This window comes from Girardinichthys multiradiatus, chromosome X, assembly GCF_021462225.1.
Source record: "Girardinichthys multiradiatus isolate DD_20200921_A chromosome X, DD_fGirMul_XY1, whole genome shotgun sequence".
NCBI lineage: Eukaryota > Metazoa > Chordata > Actinopteri > Cyprinodontiformes > Goodeidae > Girardinichthys > Girardinichthys multiradiatus.
The window spans coordinates 17,712,500-17,730,165 of record NC_061817.1 but is presented as its reverse complement, the minus strand read 5'-3'; the positions used below and the strand labels follow the sequence as shown (position 1 = coordinate 17,730,165).

General features: G+C 38.7%; 1 protein-coding gene across 1 annotated transcript in view; it reads left to right on the top strand.

Moving 5' to 3' along the window:
* LOC124862209 (voltage-dependent P/Q-type calcium channel subunit alpha-1A-like) overlaps nt 1–17,666 on the top strand; it is a 108,567-nt gene that overhangs the window by 43,835 nt on the left and 47,066 nt on the right. Inside the window, exons 20-33 of the mRNA XM_047356033.1 lie at nt 31–659; nt 793–1,142; nt 1,237–1,369; nt 2,636–2,765; nt 3,102–3,161; nt 3,275–3,381; nt 5,657–5,665; nt 8,431–8,530; nt 8,704–8,864; nt 9,037–9,177; nt 9,260–9,461; nt 9,576–9,740; nt 12,375–12,485; nt 17,147–17,230. Coding sequence (XP_047211989.1) covers nt 31–659; nt 793–1,142; nt 1,237–1,369; nt 2,636–2,765; nt 3,102–3,161; nt 3,275–3,381; nt 5,657–5,665; nt 8,431–8,530; nt 8,704–8,864; nt 9,037–9,177; nt 9,260–9,461; nt 9,576–9,740; nt 12,375–12,485; nt 17,147–17,230 — 2,382 coding nt within the window. The remainder of the gene's footprint in view (nt 1–30; nt 660–792; nt 1,143–1,236; nt 1,370–2,635; nt 2,766–3,101; nt 3,162–3,274; nt 3,382–5,656; nt 5,666–8,430; nt 8,531–8,703; nt 8,865–9,036; nt 9,178–9,259; nt 9,462–9,575; nt 9,741–12,374; nt 12,486–17,146; nt 17,231–17,666) is intronic.

Genomic DNA, 17,666 nt, shown 5'->3' with positions numbered 1-17,666 from the left:
TTTTTTGTGTGTCCTCTTATCTTCTTGCAGGTGAACTATTCACGTCACATCCGCCCTGACATGAAAACTCACTTGGATCGACCATTAGTCGTTGACCCCCGTGAGAACCGAAACAACAACACCAACAAGACCACTGCCAACAATTCTGATGTTTGTGTTACCCAGCACCATTCTTCTGATGAGCTCCACAAACAAACGCAGCTGCAAGACCAACATGGTCAAATAGGAGTGGGAGGTGGAGGTGGTTCAGGCCAAACCAGGGCTCTCCTGGATCGAGGGGAGTCCACTGAAAGTAGGCGGAGTCGCAAAGGTGAGCATCATCACAAGCCTCATGTCCGGTTGGATGCTACAGTCATTCCAGGTCCAGGCTCAGAAGAGAGACCACCAAGACGCCATCATCACAACCGGAGTGGCAGTCGAGGAGGAGGGCAGTCAGAGCACAGGAGGACCAGGTCACATCGAAGAAATGCTGAAGATGCAGAGGAGGGTGGAGGTGGAGCTGGAAAACCAGGGAGGCATAGGAGTAAGGTGATGATTGGAGGTAGGGAAGGAGGAGACCATGAGGGAGCCAGTGAAGGCAGTGAGAGGAGGCCGAGAAGAAGTCGACATGGCAATCAGTCAGAGGGAGAGGGGAGGAGGATGTGCCAGCACAAAAGGAGGTAAGTACCTCTTTAGTGTTTCTACTGTGTTGAAATACCCTCAGACCCAAACAAATGCTTTCTTTATTTATTTACTTTTGGTGACATTCTCTACAATCCACCCCCGCTTTAACTATTTATTGACTTTTTCTAGGGATTGTAGTGTCCCAAACCTCTCCACCACGCGTCCCATTCAAAAGAGCCTCTCCAGACAGAATAGCCAGTACAGTGAAGATATGGACAACCTAATGAATACCAAACTGGTCTCTGGTTCTTCTCCGCCTGGTCAAGGCCATGCTAATCCAGTTGCCAATTACACAGTAGCCCCTGGCTTTGGTTCTGCCCTCCATCTTGCTAACAGTGGCACTCATGGAAGTCTGGTCACATTGGATGGTTACGGGAACATCGGCCATCATCGGGCACACAGTGTGATCAGGTTGCCTCACCCTGACTACACCGCAGTGGATATGCCAATTTTTCCATCTATCAACGCCATTCTGCAAGGTAGGCCAGAAGAAAATAATTATTTACATAAATAAATAAACAACAAACAAATTCTCACTGACATCTCTTTTTTTTTTCTTGGCTTTTGATCCAGTCAATAAAAATGCAAACACTGAGCCTCTGCCAGCAAAGGAAGATAAGGACGATGATGATGATAAAGGAGGAGAAGGAGGACCCAGGCCCATGCCTCCGTATAGCTCCATGTTCATCTTGTCCACTACAAACCCGTAAGAGACACATTAAGCACATGTGAAACAAAACTTTACATAGACAGGATGATACAAATGATGCATTCATTAAATCCTTACAAAAGGCAACTGAATTTGAACATTTTTGAGTTAGTTATTGGATTCGGAAGATGCTTGATAAAGTGGCAGTTTTATATAAAAAAGTTACCATCCACAAAGCAATTTCTTTTTGAGTATGCAATTTTCCAGTGTTTTGGGTCATTTCTGGTGTTTTCTTCTGGCTAAAGACATGTTTTACAACTAAAATTTAAGAAAAAACAAACGTTTTGAACAAAACGTTAAACAATACTGTACACCAACATGACAATTTTATTGAAATGATGCCCAGTCTTAAATCTAAGCCATAATTAGACAAAACAGAGTTTCAGCAACCAAGAGGTACCCTATGGTATACCTCTGCTAGTTCACACACACCAAGCAGAATTGTGCTGTAGTAGAAACTGCTTCAGACTGCCCTTTGGCAGTGCAGAAATATACTGAAATGCCCTACTTCATATATGCTGCAATCTGACATACCAAAACATTTGATGCTAAATTTGATCTTTACGAAAAACATAATTTAGGACATAAGTCTTCCAATCTAAACATCAGTGGATCACTTTTCTATTATTTGTAGTGGCAGCATATACACAATGGCAGACTTGATAACAATTTATGTGAACAGACTGAAAGGGGGCTGTACGGTGGCGCAGTTGGTAGCACTGTTGCCTTGCAGCAAGAAGGTCCTGGGTTCGATTCCCAGCCAGGGGTCTTTCTGCATGGAGTTCTCCCCGTGCATGTGTGGGTTCTCACTGGGTACACCGGCTTCCTCCTACAGTCCAAAGACATGCCTGTTAGGTTAATTGGTCATGCTAAATTGCCCTTAGGTGTATGAATGAGTGTATGAATGATTGAGTGCATGGTTGTTTGTGTGTTGCCCTGCAACGGACTGGCGACCTGTCCAGGGTGTACCCTGCCTCTTGCCCATAGACTGCTGGAGATAGGCACCAGCTTCCCCATGACCCACTATGGAATAAGCAGTAGAAAATGACTGAAAGGCAAAATGGGCTTTAAAGCACAGCCTTAAATCAAACGCAGACTCAAGAGAAGTTTCAATAATGCACTTAAAACCTATATTCAGTATTCAGTATTGCTACTTGAGCAACCAAAATTTTTTGAAAACCAATGCTGTTACCATAAGGGATAGTGATGAGGTTCTTTTACTCCCATCTTGTAGAAAATGCTTATGTTGTTGTGTGCTTCTAGCTTTCGGCGGGCGTGCCACTACATTTGTACCCTGCGCTATTTTGAGATGTGCATCCTGCTGGTCATTGCTATGAGCAGCATTGCCTTGGCTGCTGAAGATCCTGTCTGGCCTGAATCACCTCGAAACAATGTAAGAAAGTCAACATACATTGTTCTACTAATTCTGTGTAATATATCATGTATTGCAATTTGTATCCATATTTTATATTGTCACTTTTCTTGTCTCAGTTGCACCCTTATGCCCTCCTTATGTCTTTACTGGCCCAATAATTTAAACATCTGAAACATATCAAACCAGGGATTAAATTATCAATTTTTTAGAGTGGACAATTCAGACGAAGTATGTTTTTCATGATAGAACCATACGAGCCAAAACAAGTTCCTGATTTTTGTGGATGTAGATCTTTTTTTTTTTGCCTTGGCACCACTATTCTCTTTCCTTAGATGTATATTTTTCTTTCCACAGGTACTTCGCTATTTTGACTATGTTTTTACTGGCGTTTTCACATTTGAGATGCTGATAAAGGTAAAACAAAGTATCAAATAAACTTTTTTTAAATGCCATTATTTGTTTCAAATGCAAACCAAAGCCAAACTTTGAGCATCACAGTCTGCTCTTGAATTCTGTCTCTGTTCTAGATGGTGGATCTGGGGTTGGTCTTGCACCAGGGCTCTTATTTTCGGGACTTGTGGAACATCCTTGACTTTATAGTGGTTAGTGGTGCTCTGGTGGCCTTCGCCTTCACGTAAGTCTCCTTCCTCTCCCTCTCCTCTCATTTCCTTGCTCCTGCACATAATCATGTCTCATGTGTTAAGTTCAGTTGTACCTTGGAGTACAGCCTCTCAAACTCCTCTTTAGCCATCCATGGCTTTTATTGCCTCTCCAGTCCTTCCTGGAATTCTTTTTTTTTTTCTTCTATTCCACACATCTTGTCTTTTACATTTTGTGGTACCCCTTCCTCATTTCACCTTTTTTTTTGCCAGTCCTTGATATTTGGCCATTTTCTATATGTTCTCTCCAGTCCATCTTATATTTCTGTAACCCTTTTATTTCCAAACTAATTTTTCTTCAAAGCCCTCCTCCACCTGCTTTACACCCAAACATTTAGTAGAAAGCAGTGCCCCCACATCCTTCCTAACAACCCGTTCTTAACCCTGTGAGAGGGAAGGACCACCCTGTGCACCTGTAACCCTTTAGTGCCCAGGGCGTTCTAGACTTAAAGGGTGCCCAATGCAAAGCCAGGCCAGGTCATGCTGAACATGGCCTCCATGCCCTTCTCTTCAACAAAGCAGGTATTTTAAACTCTACCTAATCTGCATGGCTGGGATGAACTGGAACAGTTTGTGAGCTAACTTAGAGTTTAAGTTGGAGTGTTACTCTGGGTATAAACAAAGAGCTACTAAAATTAGATGTAAGTTGTATAGCACCAAGCCTATCCTTATGATGGGTGGTGGGCTACTAAGGGGATTTCTCCATTTATTTCGTCTCTTGTCAGCGGTAAATGGTAGCAACACACTTGCATTTTTCTATTGATTGTACTTGTTGCCTGTTACCAAATGTGATTTCAAATACAACGCAAACTATTCAAATGTAAACTTTTTCTATTGTAAACAGTATGTGCATATAAAACAATATTTCTTAAATCCTTAGATCCTTAATTATAGTCAGTTTACTTTAGTAAAAGTAAATTGAAAAAAATTATATTAGTTGGAGCTATTGGTGAATTTTATTATCATACAACTGTTATAGTCAGTCTTCCAAGGCAATTTATTAGAGTTATTACAGTTAGGCGGGTCTTCCTTTTAATTTCTATTGATTTCTTGGGATACCTTTACCCCTTTTAGTACCCAGACTAATACCCTGAAATCAACTTGCTTCCTTCATTTGAGGAAAATCAAATACAGATATTTTCTACCACTAAAAACATTTTTTGTCAAAATGCCATTTCTGATCATGGATGGTCCATGATCAGAAATAATTTTTCAAAGCTTTTACTATTTAAGAATACAACTATGAAGAATACAGGGGCTTCAGTGGTGGTGCTCCATTTATAGGACTGGCTTTTATCCTGGGTCATCCTCTCTGAATCATCTTTATGTGTGTTATCTTTTTACCAACACCCTCTCCTGCCCTCTGTTTCAGTGTAATCAATTTGTGTTTCAGTATGTGTATGAAAAGATCAATGCACATCTTTAACTGGATCTTTTAAGCTTTTTGCATAAGATGTGAGTTAACTTTTGTGTTTGCCATTTTATTTCTGTTGAAGTTGATTTCCATTCAAATGTGTGAATTAATGAATGGGTAGTCATATGGGGTTTTTAATTAAAAAGTGAATTAGCTAATAAATCAATCTCAACCACAACTGTAGTTTACAACACTAATGAGTATTGGGTAGCTGGGAACCAGTCAGACCAGTCTCATACCCATCGAGATAATACCTTAATTCGATTGTTGGAAATCGAGCAGCACTCGAGAAAGGATCAGTAGTCTTGTTGGAGATGTTTATCACTCCTTTAATCCAATCAGTCAGGTCTGAGAGCTGCTTTGTCGTTTGTCGCAATTGTAACTGTCCTGGTCATTTGCACAGAATTAGGTTCTTGTCCAGTCTGAAGTCAAAGCTCAAACAAATACCAAATGAACCAAATTTAATACATTTCCTAATATGTAAACATGTAAAAAAATGAATGAATTAATTGAAAAATTCTTTATAAAGAAGGGGTTCGAATTTTGTTCAGTTATTAGCTGCAGTTTGTTTTGGAAAATATGTATGCTTGTAAAATGTTTATTTTATGTGCATGTTTGCTTTGGTACCAGGAGTACATTAATTTGAAGGTTTATCTAATGAAGAGCAATCCTTATGTCCTTATTTATTCTTACTCTGTCTCTCATATGGATGTATTACCCCCTTTCTCTGTGTCCCATCCCTTGTCTTTCTCCCACCCTTTGTCTTTTGTCGTCTCTTCTCCTTATTCTTACTGTCTTTCACTTCTCACTCATCTCTTCCTTCGGATCACCAACAGCGGCGGCGGGTAAAGTTCTCTGTCTTGCTCAGTCTTTCTCCTCTTCATTTCCTTCTGCACTCTCAGCATCTGTTCTTCTAATCACACCTAGTTTTTCTATTCATCCATCCCTCATCACTGCTGACATGTGTACCTTTCACCATGAAACAACTCCGCTTCAAACATATAAACCTTATATTAACCCGCATCATGTGTCAGCTGGATCACAGTGCTGCAAAGCAACATTATGTGCTCATGGAAGGTTTAACAAAAAATAATACAGACACCCAACACATTTCTTTTATGATCTTTACAGATTTTTGTTTTAATTCAAAAGGTGAGAATATTTTTAAAATCTAAACTCTTTGAGAAGAAATTCAGTGCTTTACACAGACGCTCATAGCACCCTTGCACAGTCTTGCACACCAAGTTAGACATTTGTAGATAACCACCAGCAGACTGCCATCTGATTTGACAGCTGGAAGAAGCTGGCAGCTGTATAAACAGCTGCTATCGCTTTGGTAACCTTTAAACTTAATCTTTTACCCTAATTGCTACAATTCAAGTGTTATGAAATAAAAAAAAAATCTTTAGAGGCAAAAGAGCTTGAGAAGTACTGTAAAGTTTCATAGATTATAACCAGCTCACATTAGGATTCCTTGGGTTATTGCAACTATGTGATCTAACTTATCTAACATGTCACTTCCTGGTTTATGTGTACTTCCTAAGTGTGATACTGTGTAACTAAGAATATGTCTTGAATTTAGTTTAGTTTTAGTATATTGAGGTTTGACTTGGCACCTCATGAAGAAATGCTCTCTATGCATCATTGTCTTGACTGAGAGCCCTACAAAACATGAGTCCATATTGTTTGAACAATGTCACAAAGCAGCTAATCTTAATCTTCAGCTTTTTAAAAATGTTGAGTTATGTATACAAAGAGATGTTTTTTTGAAGATGTTTGGAGACCTTTAAAAAAACTGAAATAACAAAGGGTTAAAAATGTGTTAACCCGCTACACACTTATTTGGATATAATGACAAGATTAGTTAAAATCTTTAAAATAAACTCACCTTTTATTGCAGCAGCATAACCTCTCACAGTCAAAAATAGAAAACCCCAACCTTTGCTTAAATAGATGTTTTTCAATAGGGAAGAAAACTGCAATAAAAGTATTGTATTTTAAAAATCACAAGTGCCACAATTAGAAGCGCCCCTAATAATTCATATGAAATAAATGTAGGTGCAATTGTTTTTTAGTTTAACTTGACTAAAAAGTTTAAAACAGTTGGGGCTGTGACAAACAAGGCTGGACCCAAGTTTATCTTGCAATATTGCACTTTTAAGAGGATGCTAATAGAGGTAAACAAATAGCTCACTGTTAAAGAACTACAGCAAAGAGAGGTATTTTGTGGTCAAACAGTTGCAAGAACAACTTTAAGACAATTTTAAAATGATAACCTAAACGCCTATTCTGTCCCACCATGACAAACATAAAAACGTGGAGCTTGCTGAATGCTGCTGGAACATTAACTTATAAAAAAGTGCTTTGGACAGATAAGACCAACATTGAGATTTTCAGCAACACTCCAGGCAGATTTGGCAGAAAAGTAAAGACAAATATGCAGAAAGGCACCTCATGCCCACTCTTATGTACATAGCATCCTGGACTTTGTGAAATGCCATTGAACTTTAAAGAAAATCTTGGTGACTATATCAGAAAGCTGAAAATAGGTCATGATTGTGTCTTTTAGCAGGAAAATGATCCAAAACCTGTGTCAAACGCACCACATAAATGATTCAGCATAAGCAAAAAAATAAATGAAAATGTCTACCTAGACCTAAATCTTATGGAATGTTTGACATTAAGCATTAAAAAGGAGTCCGGGCTCTGAACAAATCTATTGAAATTGTGTGAAATGAATGGTCAAAGATTCCATTCCTGAGTTTTATACAAAAAGACTGAGGGCTCCCTTGTGGACCCAAGGGGCTTGTACAAAGCACAATGGGAAGGATAACAATAAGTTTGCCTCTTGTGATTTTATAATTTTGTTTTTCATGCAACATTTCTATCCCTATTGAATAATTATACTTAAAATTTGAATTTTACTACTTTTTCCCATTTGAGAATACGCTACTTCTATAGAAGACCTTTTCAACAAAATCCTTACTAGGAATGCCAAGAAGTGTTAAGAGAGCTATATATCTGATGTTTTTCTAACCTTTTTTCATAGTTAATATGGAAGTGTTGTATTTGATATCTTTTTATTTATTTATGTCTGGCTAAGGCTACACCGAAACCCTCTCCAGAAATATTCCTACAAAATATACTCCTTTCCATTGCTCTAGCCGCTGCTGAAAAGAAGAAATCGTTCAGTGTGAAAAGCAAGGTTTCAATGCAGCATGAATAGATTTCATCATTGGCTGGGCATGTGCAGGCCAAGGCTTTAGCCACATGTGTAAAGCATTGAAATACATTGCAAATTGTTTCACAAATAGAGTAAAATGACTGTATTGAGACAAGAATCATATCAGCATGTACTATAGTTTTAAACACACACCTAACTCTAGCATGTAGCTATGAGGCCAAAGTCACACTTAGAAGTAATATTATAGCAATGCTGCATGTGTTGCTATGTATTTAACCCTGACGCAGTTACTCACATTGAGTTAACTCGGATGTGTCCCAAACTAATAAATGGCTGCACACTGCCATTTTGGTAACCAGAAGGTTGAGGCCTTATATTCTCATTAAATGGCTTACTATGTGTGTTTGTCTTCATGTTCAAATGCAGGGGGAGCAGTAAAGGAAAAGACATCAGCACTATCAAATCTTTGAGGGTTCTGCGAGTGTTGCGTCCTTTGAAGACCATTAAGCGACTTCCCAAGCTGAAAGTATGTTTACATTACTCTTCCCGCCTACAAATATGGTTCATCATACCCAAAGTTAACACTTTGCTGTTCTACCTGGCAACTGCCTAAGAGAAAAATGCATGTGTCATCGATTCATTTTATTTTTAAAGACTTTAACCAATATCTCTACTTCTGTTATCTTTTTCTTTAATCAGGCTGTGTTTGACTGTGTGGTGAACTCTCTAAAGAACGTCCTGAACATCCTGATTGTCTACCTACTCTTCATGTTCATTTTTGCTGTGGTTGCCGTGCAGCTCTTTAAGGGGCGTTTCTTTTACTGCACTGATGAATCCAAAGAGTTTGAGCGTGACTGCAGGTCAGGAAGTGTCAGTGCTTTATGACAGCCTTATACAGTTTGTTGGCCAAGTGAATTTGCCTCTTTCTCTTTCGGGTGTTTCCCCTATCGCACGGAAATCCAAAGTTGTATACATATGAGAACAAATCCAACTCACTTTTGTCATACTGATGATGTGATATATGTCTTTCAGAGGCGAATATCTGGTGTATGTACGTGATAACGAAGTGAGGGCGCAGAAGCGGGAGTGGAAGAAATACGATTTCCACTATGACAATGTGGCTTGGGCCCTTCTCACCCTCTTCACTGTTTCCACCGGAGAGGGGTGGCCGCAGTAAGCTTTTAAACATATCTGAAGTTAAGTATAGCATTTTAATTTCTTCTTTAATTTAATAATGATTTTCTTTCCCCCACAGGGTGCTGAAACATTCAGTGGATGCGACCTATGAGAATCAGGGCCCGAGCCCAGGGTATCGGATGGAGATGTCCATCTTTTACGTGGTGTACTTCGTGGTCTTCCCCTTCTTCTTCGTCAACATTTTCGTTGCTCTCATTATCATCACCTTCCAGGAACAAGGAGATAAAATGATGGAGGAATATAGTCTAGAAAAGAACGAGGTAAAAAAGTTATACGAAAGTGAGAATTATAATTATGATAATTTTATCCTTATGAAGAAAGAAAAAAATAAATTAGTTGAAGCCAGAATCTAATTTTTGTCTTGTTTTGGACAGAGAGCGTGTATAGATTTTGCCATCAACGCCAGGCCTCTGACACGCCACATGCCTCAGAATAAATTGAGTTTTCAGTACAAAATGTGGGAGTTTGTCGTGTCGCCACCATTTGAATATACTATCATGGCTATGATTGCGCTCAATACCGTGGTGTTAATGATGAAGGTAAGTCATAATGAGCTACTTATATACAAACATTAATATAGCGTCATGGTTTTCAAACAGTGTTACAACTACCACTGACAGAACTTGGACTGCGTTTAATAAACCCCTTTCCACTGTAAGCCGTAGAATTAGTTTTACCTGGGCAAAAGGAATCTGGGGTTTGGATCTGGAGTGCCTTATGTTTCCATTACTCAGAAAGGTCATGGACCAGTTATTTAAATCAGCCTAATGATGTATGGTGAAGTTGTTAAGAAAACCTTAGCGTATGGCGTTACTCCGTCCTTCCTGGTGGTGCCATGCCTCGCTGCACACAACCTAACCCCTTTCACAATCCCGGGGAAATCTGGGAAGTCCTACCTGAAAGTAGGACCTTTTATCTGTGAAAGTTAGGCCTGGGTCAAGTGAAATTACCTGGGTAAATGTGTAATGAAACGCGTCCTGGGTTTTCAAAAGCCCGGGGCTTTCCACAAGCAATGAAAAAGGGACTATTGTTATTTAGAAGAGACATTGATATTTGTTGGGTAAATACAAATCAATAAGTTTCTAATGCTGTGTTCATTTTTCATCCAATTTGGCCATGTTTCAGTTCCAGTTTTAGAAACATCTGGGATTTGCCAATTGAAATGCTCACAGAGCATGCTAACTACCTTAAGCAATACAAAGTAATCACAGTGTATGTCTCTACATCTTACATTTTCAAGCACTATTGCAACATCTATAGTGAAAGAGTTTTAAAGAACATGAAAGATTTATTGATGAAGTGTAAAAAAAACAAATTATTTCTGTGATAATCCTTAAGGCTACATTCATCCTGCAGGTAAAATTGTCCCAAATCTGACATTTTCTTTGCAGTCTAAGGCTACGTTCACACTGGAAGTCTTAATGCTCAAATCTGATTTTTTCAGGAATCTGATTTTTTTATGTGGTCGTTCGCATTACTTTGAAAATGTTGCGGCTCCAAACTGACCCGCATGCGCATAAGAACAATACGAGGGACATCAAGCGCAACACAACATGGAACACGGAGAAATAGGTGTTATGGTTTAAGTGCACAACAGAAGCCATTTATTGTCAGCGGGTGTTGTTTGGGAAACACGTGAATAAAAGGAGAGTTAAACTCTTTATTGTTCTGTTTTAGGGAGATCTGATTGCCAAGTCAGCACAACAAACCGTTTGGATGCAGAGACACAGCCAGCAATGGTGGGGCAGGGATGTTAAAAAATTTACGGAGACTGAGTCAGAACTTTATCATGTTGAGAGCAACTTTTAATCATATATGTCAGCGCCTTTCCTCTCAACTCCACAGGCAGATACAATCCAGTGTATCAGACTGCAGCAGGGGCATCACATGCTCGGTAACCTCGATAGCATTTTAAAGTCCTCTGTTTGAACAGTTGAATACGAATTTTACAATACAGTCTACGGCTGACAAACTACGTCCAACATCCAGACTATGAGCCTTTCAATTAGGCTTTAATAAAGTTTTAGCACTGTTTATTAACGAGCTCTAATGTCTCGCTGTCTCTCCACTGTGCAGTACTATTCTAGCCCCCTGTCTGTTTTTCTACCACATATGAATGAGGCTCAAATGTCAGTTGAAAGAGTCAGATATGGGCCAGATATGAGTGTTCACACTTGTTGTAAAAAGTCTGACTTGGCCACTTCACCCCCCAAAAAATCAGATTTGGGCCACATTTGCCGGCAGTGTAAACGGGGCCTAAACAGACCAATTCTGATCTTTTCACCTCCAACAAAATCCAAATTGGGCCACATTCATATGTGGTACTAAATCAGATAAGTATCCAGTAGTTCTCTAGAGAAGAAACCATCACTTCTCGTCAAAAGGCCACTGTTAATATTTGTGCTCTCTTTCTTCGGCTTGTTTTGATGTAGTCATAATATTGTTGGCTCCCATTGCTCAACAACTTAATAATAACATAGAGATGCCAACATCCATTATTACAATATGCTGTTGTGTGACATCTACATTCTGCTGCTGCTCATGCGAGTCACTTTGGAGTCCTGAACTGTTCAAACTGAAGTCTATTGGCGTCCGTATTTAATTAGTAGTTTGAACGACCACGGAAAAAGTTGGGTTTCAGAAAAAAACAGAATTGACCATCAAGACTTGCAGTGTGCCTGAGTTTCACATGCAAAACAGCCAAAAAAGGAATTTGATGAGAAATGGGAGAATTTTGACTTCTTCCTACCTTTCTGTAAAATTTTCAAACTAAAGACTTAAAAGTTTAAACTTCTGAGTAAAACTAAAACCTGTCATTATATCACATCCTTCTGTCAAGCAAGCCCAATGGATAAGAATGTTTTGTTTTTCTTTTTTTATGACATAACATAACAAACTCCAAGTCCTACTGCAATACGTTTTTATGACATATGTCAAAATGATTGTACTTGGACAACTTGGTATTTATTGAAGTGATACTTGTTATTCAGAGTCTGAAAATCAATGACATTGACTTAAAGATTACTTAGATAACCAGCAACCTTTTTGGCAAAGTATAAAATTAAAATATTTGTGAATGTTTGACACTTTTTGCTCTCAGTTGGACTGATTCTCATGTTCCTATTACATTTGATGTATTCCTGTTTAAGTGTGTTGTCTATATTTGTATTTAGTATGATGGAGCTTCAAACACCTATGAAGCAGTTTTAGCCAACCTCAACATAGTGTTTACCTCCCTCTTCTCCTTGGAGTGTGTCCTCAAGATCATTGCCTTTGGAGTTCTGGTGAGTGTGTGGGCTTGTGTTTTGTAAAAATACACTGCTGTCCTGTAATTTTTTGGAGTTGCTGGAAGAAACTTATGTTACAGGTCCTTCTCAAAATATTAGCATATTGTGATAAAGTTCATTATTTTCCATAATGTCATGATGAAAATTTAACATTCATATATTTTAGATTCATTGCACACTAACTGAAATATTTCAGGTCTTTTATTGTCTTAATACGGATGATTGTGGCATACAGCTCATGAAAACCCAAAATTCCTATCTCACAAAATTAGCATATTTCATCCGACCAAAAAAAGAAAAGTGTTTTTAATACAAAAAATGTCAACCTTCAAATAATCATGTACAGTTATGCACTCAATACTTGGTTGGGAATCCTTTTGAAGAAATGACTGCTTCAATGCGGCGTGGCATGGAGGCAATCAGCCTGTGGCACTGCTGAGGTCTTATGGAGGCCCAGGATGCTTCGATAGCGGCCTTTAGCTCATCCAGAGTGTTGGGTCTTGAGTCTCTCAACGTTCTCTTCACAATATCCCACAGATTCTCTATGGGGTTCAGGTCAGGAGAGTTGGCAGGCCAATTGAGCACAGTGATACCATGGTCAGTAAACCATTTACCAGTGGGTTTGGCACTGTGAGCAGGTGCCAGGTCGTGCTGAAAAATGAAATCTTCATCTCCATAAAGCTTTTCAGCAGGTGGAAGCATGAAGTGCTCCAAAATCTCCTGATAGCTAGCTGCATTGACCCTGCCCTTGATAAAACACAGTGGACCAACACCAGCAGCTGACACGGCACCCCAGACCATCACTGACTGTGGGTACTTGACACTGGACTTCTGGCATTTTGGCATTTCCTTCTCCCCAGTCTTCCTCCAGACTCTGGCACCTTGATTTCCGAATGACATGAAGAATTTGCTTTCATCCGAAAAAAGTACTTTGGACCACTGAGCAACAGTCCAGTGCTGCTTCTCTGTAGCCCAGGTCAGGCACTTTTGCCGCTGTTTCTGGTTCAAAAGTGGCTTGACCTGGGGAATGTGGCACCTGTAGCCCATTTCCTGCACACGCCTGTGCATGGTGGCTCTGGATGTTTCTAGTCCAGACTCAGTCCACTGCTTCCGCAGGTCCCCCAAGGTCTGGAATCGGCCCTTCTCCACAATCTTCCTCAGGGTCCGGTCACCTCTTCTCGTTGTGCAGCGTTTTCTGCCACACTTTTTCCTTCCCACAGATTTCCCACTGAGGTGCCTTGATACAGCACTCTGGGAACAGCCTATCCATTCAGAAATTTCTTTCTGTGTCTTACCCTCTTGCTTGAGGGTGTCAATAGTGGCCTTCTGGACAGCAGTCAGGTCGGCAGTCTTACCCATGATTGGGGTTTTGAGTGATGAACCAGGCTGGGAGTTTTAAAGGCCTCAGGAATCTTTTGCAGGTGTTTAGAGTTAACTCGTTGATTCAGATGATTAGGTTCATAGCTCGTTTAGAGACCCTTTTAATGATATGCTAATTTTGTGAGACAGGAATTTTGGGTTTTCATGAGCTGTATGCCAAAATCATCCGTATTAAGACAATACAAGACCTGAAATATTTCAGTTAGTGTGCAATGAATCTAAAATATATGAATGTTAAATTTTCATCATGACAGTATGGAAAATAATGAACTTTATCACAATATGCTAATATTTTGAGAAGGACCTGTATTATTGATAACACTGTCTTCATAAAAGTGACATGTTTGGAAAGTCTTTTGATAAATCAGATCACAAAAGATGTGTTCAAGCCCAAACAAGCATTACAAGCAAACAATTTGGAAACAATTTGATCTTGATAAAACAAAATATGCTCAATTTGTCAGATTAACACCAATCCTGACCATTTTTCCACAGGTCAGGATTGTCATCAATTGCTTCATATTGTCGTAGTCTTAGCTAACTCATGAAAGCTAAGTTAATCCGTGTTGGATGGAAACAAGACTTAACTTGCATGCCTAAATGTCTCATAACTAAAATAATTAGTTAAACAGATTTATGATGCAAAAAACAACTATCTAATAATACATTTAATCTGCTGGGCTGTGCCGCTTTGTTACCTTCTTAAAAATTAGGTGTATTTATATTATTCTTCCCTGAATCTCTATTAACCTAATTACTCTGAATGTTCAATGTCATGTGTGCTAAGAGTATCCCCCAACTTGCTTCTCCTTTATAGCCTACTGAGAAAGAAAGTAAGAAAAAATATCCCCTCATAAAAAGCTATATTTTGTACCAACAAAACTATAAAATCAATCTCTCACAGTAAGATTACACCATAGAAAACTAATACTCTAATGAGCTTAAATGCATTTCATTTAGACAGACTTTACCTGCTCTGCATTTATGGGAGAGAAGATATAAATGGAAGCTCAGTTTAGGATTACAACCTGGTCTTCCACATCTAAGGTTAAACTCTGAAATTAATTAAATGTACCTTCAAACTCTTCATACAAGTGCAACATCTGCAGATACTTTTTAAGTTAAGTGAATGTCCGTAAAGAATATTAACACAGGAACAACAGTGGCATGCCTGATCTAAATAGGCTTTCCTGCAGGTTTGCAGTTTTTATTTGTGTCTTGAAACCTGTGCGACCATGGAACAACATGCATTTTTAATCACAACTTGGTAATGCATTGACATTCTACCATAAATTGTGAAAAAAAACTAAAATATACCTTTAACTGGACAAATCACTCTATCTGTCACTACAGAAATAGAAGGCTGTAATCTAAAATCTTGTGAAAATTACAAGAATACACCACCGGTCAAAAGTTTTAGACATGCTTTATTTGTGTTTATGACTATTTACATTGTAGAGCGTAGATTTTCACTGCAGGCATCAAAACTGTGAATGAACAAATGGAATTTTGTAGCAAACAAAATATTGCAAAAAGAAATTTAAATATGTTTTATGTTTTAGATTTCTTAAAGTAGCCGCCCTTTGCTGTGATGACTGAACCTCTGGGAAGTATCTTTGGAAAACCATTTCAGGTGACCACCCTATAAAGCTCAGAGAGAGAATGCTAAGAGAGCAAAGCAGTAATAAAAGCAAACGGTGGCTATTTTGAAGAATCTAAAACATACAAATGTTCAGAATTATTTCACTTTTTTTCATCACTACATAATTCTATGTGTGTTCATTCACAGTTTTGATGTCTTTGAGGAGAATCTACAATGTAAATAGTCATGAAAATAAAGAGACCCATTAATTGAGAAAGTGTATCTAAACCTTTTGACCGGTAGTGTATATCAACAGTAAAAAAAAAGTGAAAAGGTTTAAACCAGTATAACTGAAACATAATGCTGACGAATTCAATCAATCAGCTTAAGCTTTTGAACCCAGCATCCACAAAGTTGTTATCCTAATAGAACCATTTCCTGAGGTTAATTTCTAAGTGGGTAATCTGTATAAACAGTGGAATTGAATAGGGACAAAATAGTCCTAAACTGATTCCTGTAATCCTCTGAAGTGGAAACACACCTACTGTTTGCTTTGTATTATAGTTAGGATTTAGCTCAGAAAACTGAGCTAAAATTGTAATTTACTTCACAGTGAGCAGCAAGGATTCAAAGACAGATAAAACTAATAAAAATCAAAAGGTAAATTGTGCAGTTGCTAAAAGTGTGGAAAAAAAGGCAAGGAAGGAGCAAGACATGTTTTGAGGCTGAATGGTTGGAGGAGATAAAGGATAGTGTGGGAACAGCACTGCAGTAATTAGTAGAAAGCGAGTGAATGACATATTGGTGGCAAAAATAGAAGCAAGAATTACACTGAGGGCGGTGATTAGACAGAAGAGGATTTGAATCTTAGTCAGAGGGCTTGAACATAGTCAGCACGGGCATCTTAAGCTCTCGTGTGTGTTTGTAGCTGGTATCAAGGTGGTTTGTTTTGATAGCTGCCACTATGTCTAATGCACAATTTGGCTACAGGCAACAACTAAAGAAGAAAAAAGGGCACTCAAATCTTTCTCTTGACCATCGTCTTGTGATTCCCTTAAGAATAACCTAAACAGCAATCACACTCATTAAAACCAGACTCTGGTTTCATAAGTATATTTTATATATGCACTGTAAATCACATGTTAAGTTTTGAAATCAAGAATAAAAATGCTGTTTTATGAATGTTTCTTGAAACTCCATAAATTCATGTGAGCCTTCAATATATGCAATGTGTGACGTTTGTTGGCTGCTTTTGTTGCCTGATGCAGCAGAATTTGTCCTTAACCTGTCTACTGGCATCTATCCAGTAGATCGTCAGTAATGGTCCATTTGTCTTATCTAATTTCCTTCTGTTCCTGTCGGAGTCTGACATGTCTTTTTTCCCCTTTCTCATTCTGCTTCTTTCTTTGCTGCTTTTTTGTGCTACTTTTCATATCTAATTATTTAACCTTGTATTTATAACCCTTTAATCATGCACTGCCCATTTTCTTATTTCTTATTTTGTTCTATGCCATTTTTTGTTGCTCTATTCTTCGTAACCACCCTGCTTGTCTGCTTCCTTTATAAATTCCCGTTCTACTGTGTTTTATTCCAACATGCTACATTTCTCCTTATCATTTTTCCCAATATTCCCCCGTCATTTCATGCCCATGTCTACCTCTTCTCATGTGCTTCCTCTCTTCTTTGATTGCTTCAGAACTATTTCAAAGATGCCTGGAATATTTTTGACTGTGTGACAGTGCTGGGCAGCATTACTGACATCCTGGTTACAGAGCTTGGGGTAAGTAGCAGCTTTCAACCATTTATGCACTAAAGTGTTTTTTTTTCCTTAAGACCATAGTATTAAATTTAACAAAGCTTCTGAAAGTGCAGTTTAAGTTAGGTGAGGTGCAGCATGTGTCACTGAAGTTTTAAATCTGTCACTATCTCTCAAAAACATACAAGCCAAGAGAATAAGGGAAGAGCATGAGTTAGATATCACCGTAGACTCTGGGATTGCTCAGTCATGCGTGACGCCTCTTGAAAGTCTTATATAATTGTCCCAGTTGGTGAGATGGGGATCAGCCAGCCAACTTGGAGCCACTGTCAGCAAGGCAGGGAGCATGCTGATGCTCTACATAGACCCAGTTAACAGCTTGTCCAAGCAGCCAGTCATGTTATTTGCTTGTTTCAGTTCTCTAATAGTCACTATAGCCATTAAGGTTCCAGCAAAAATC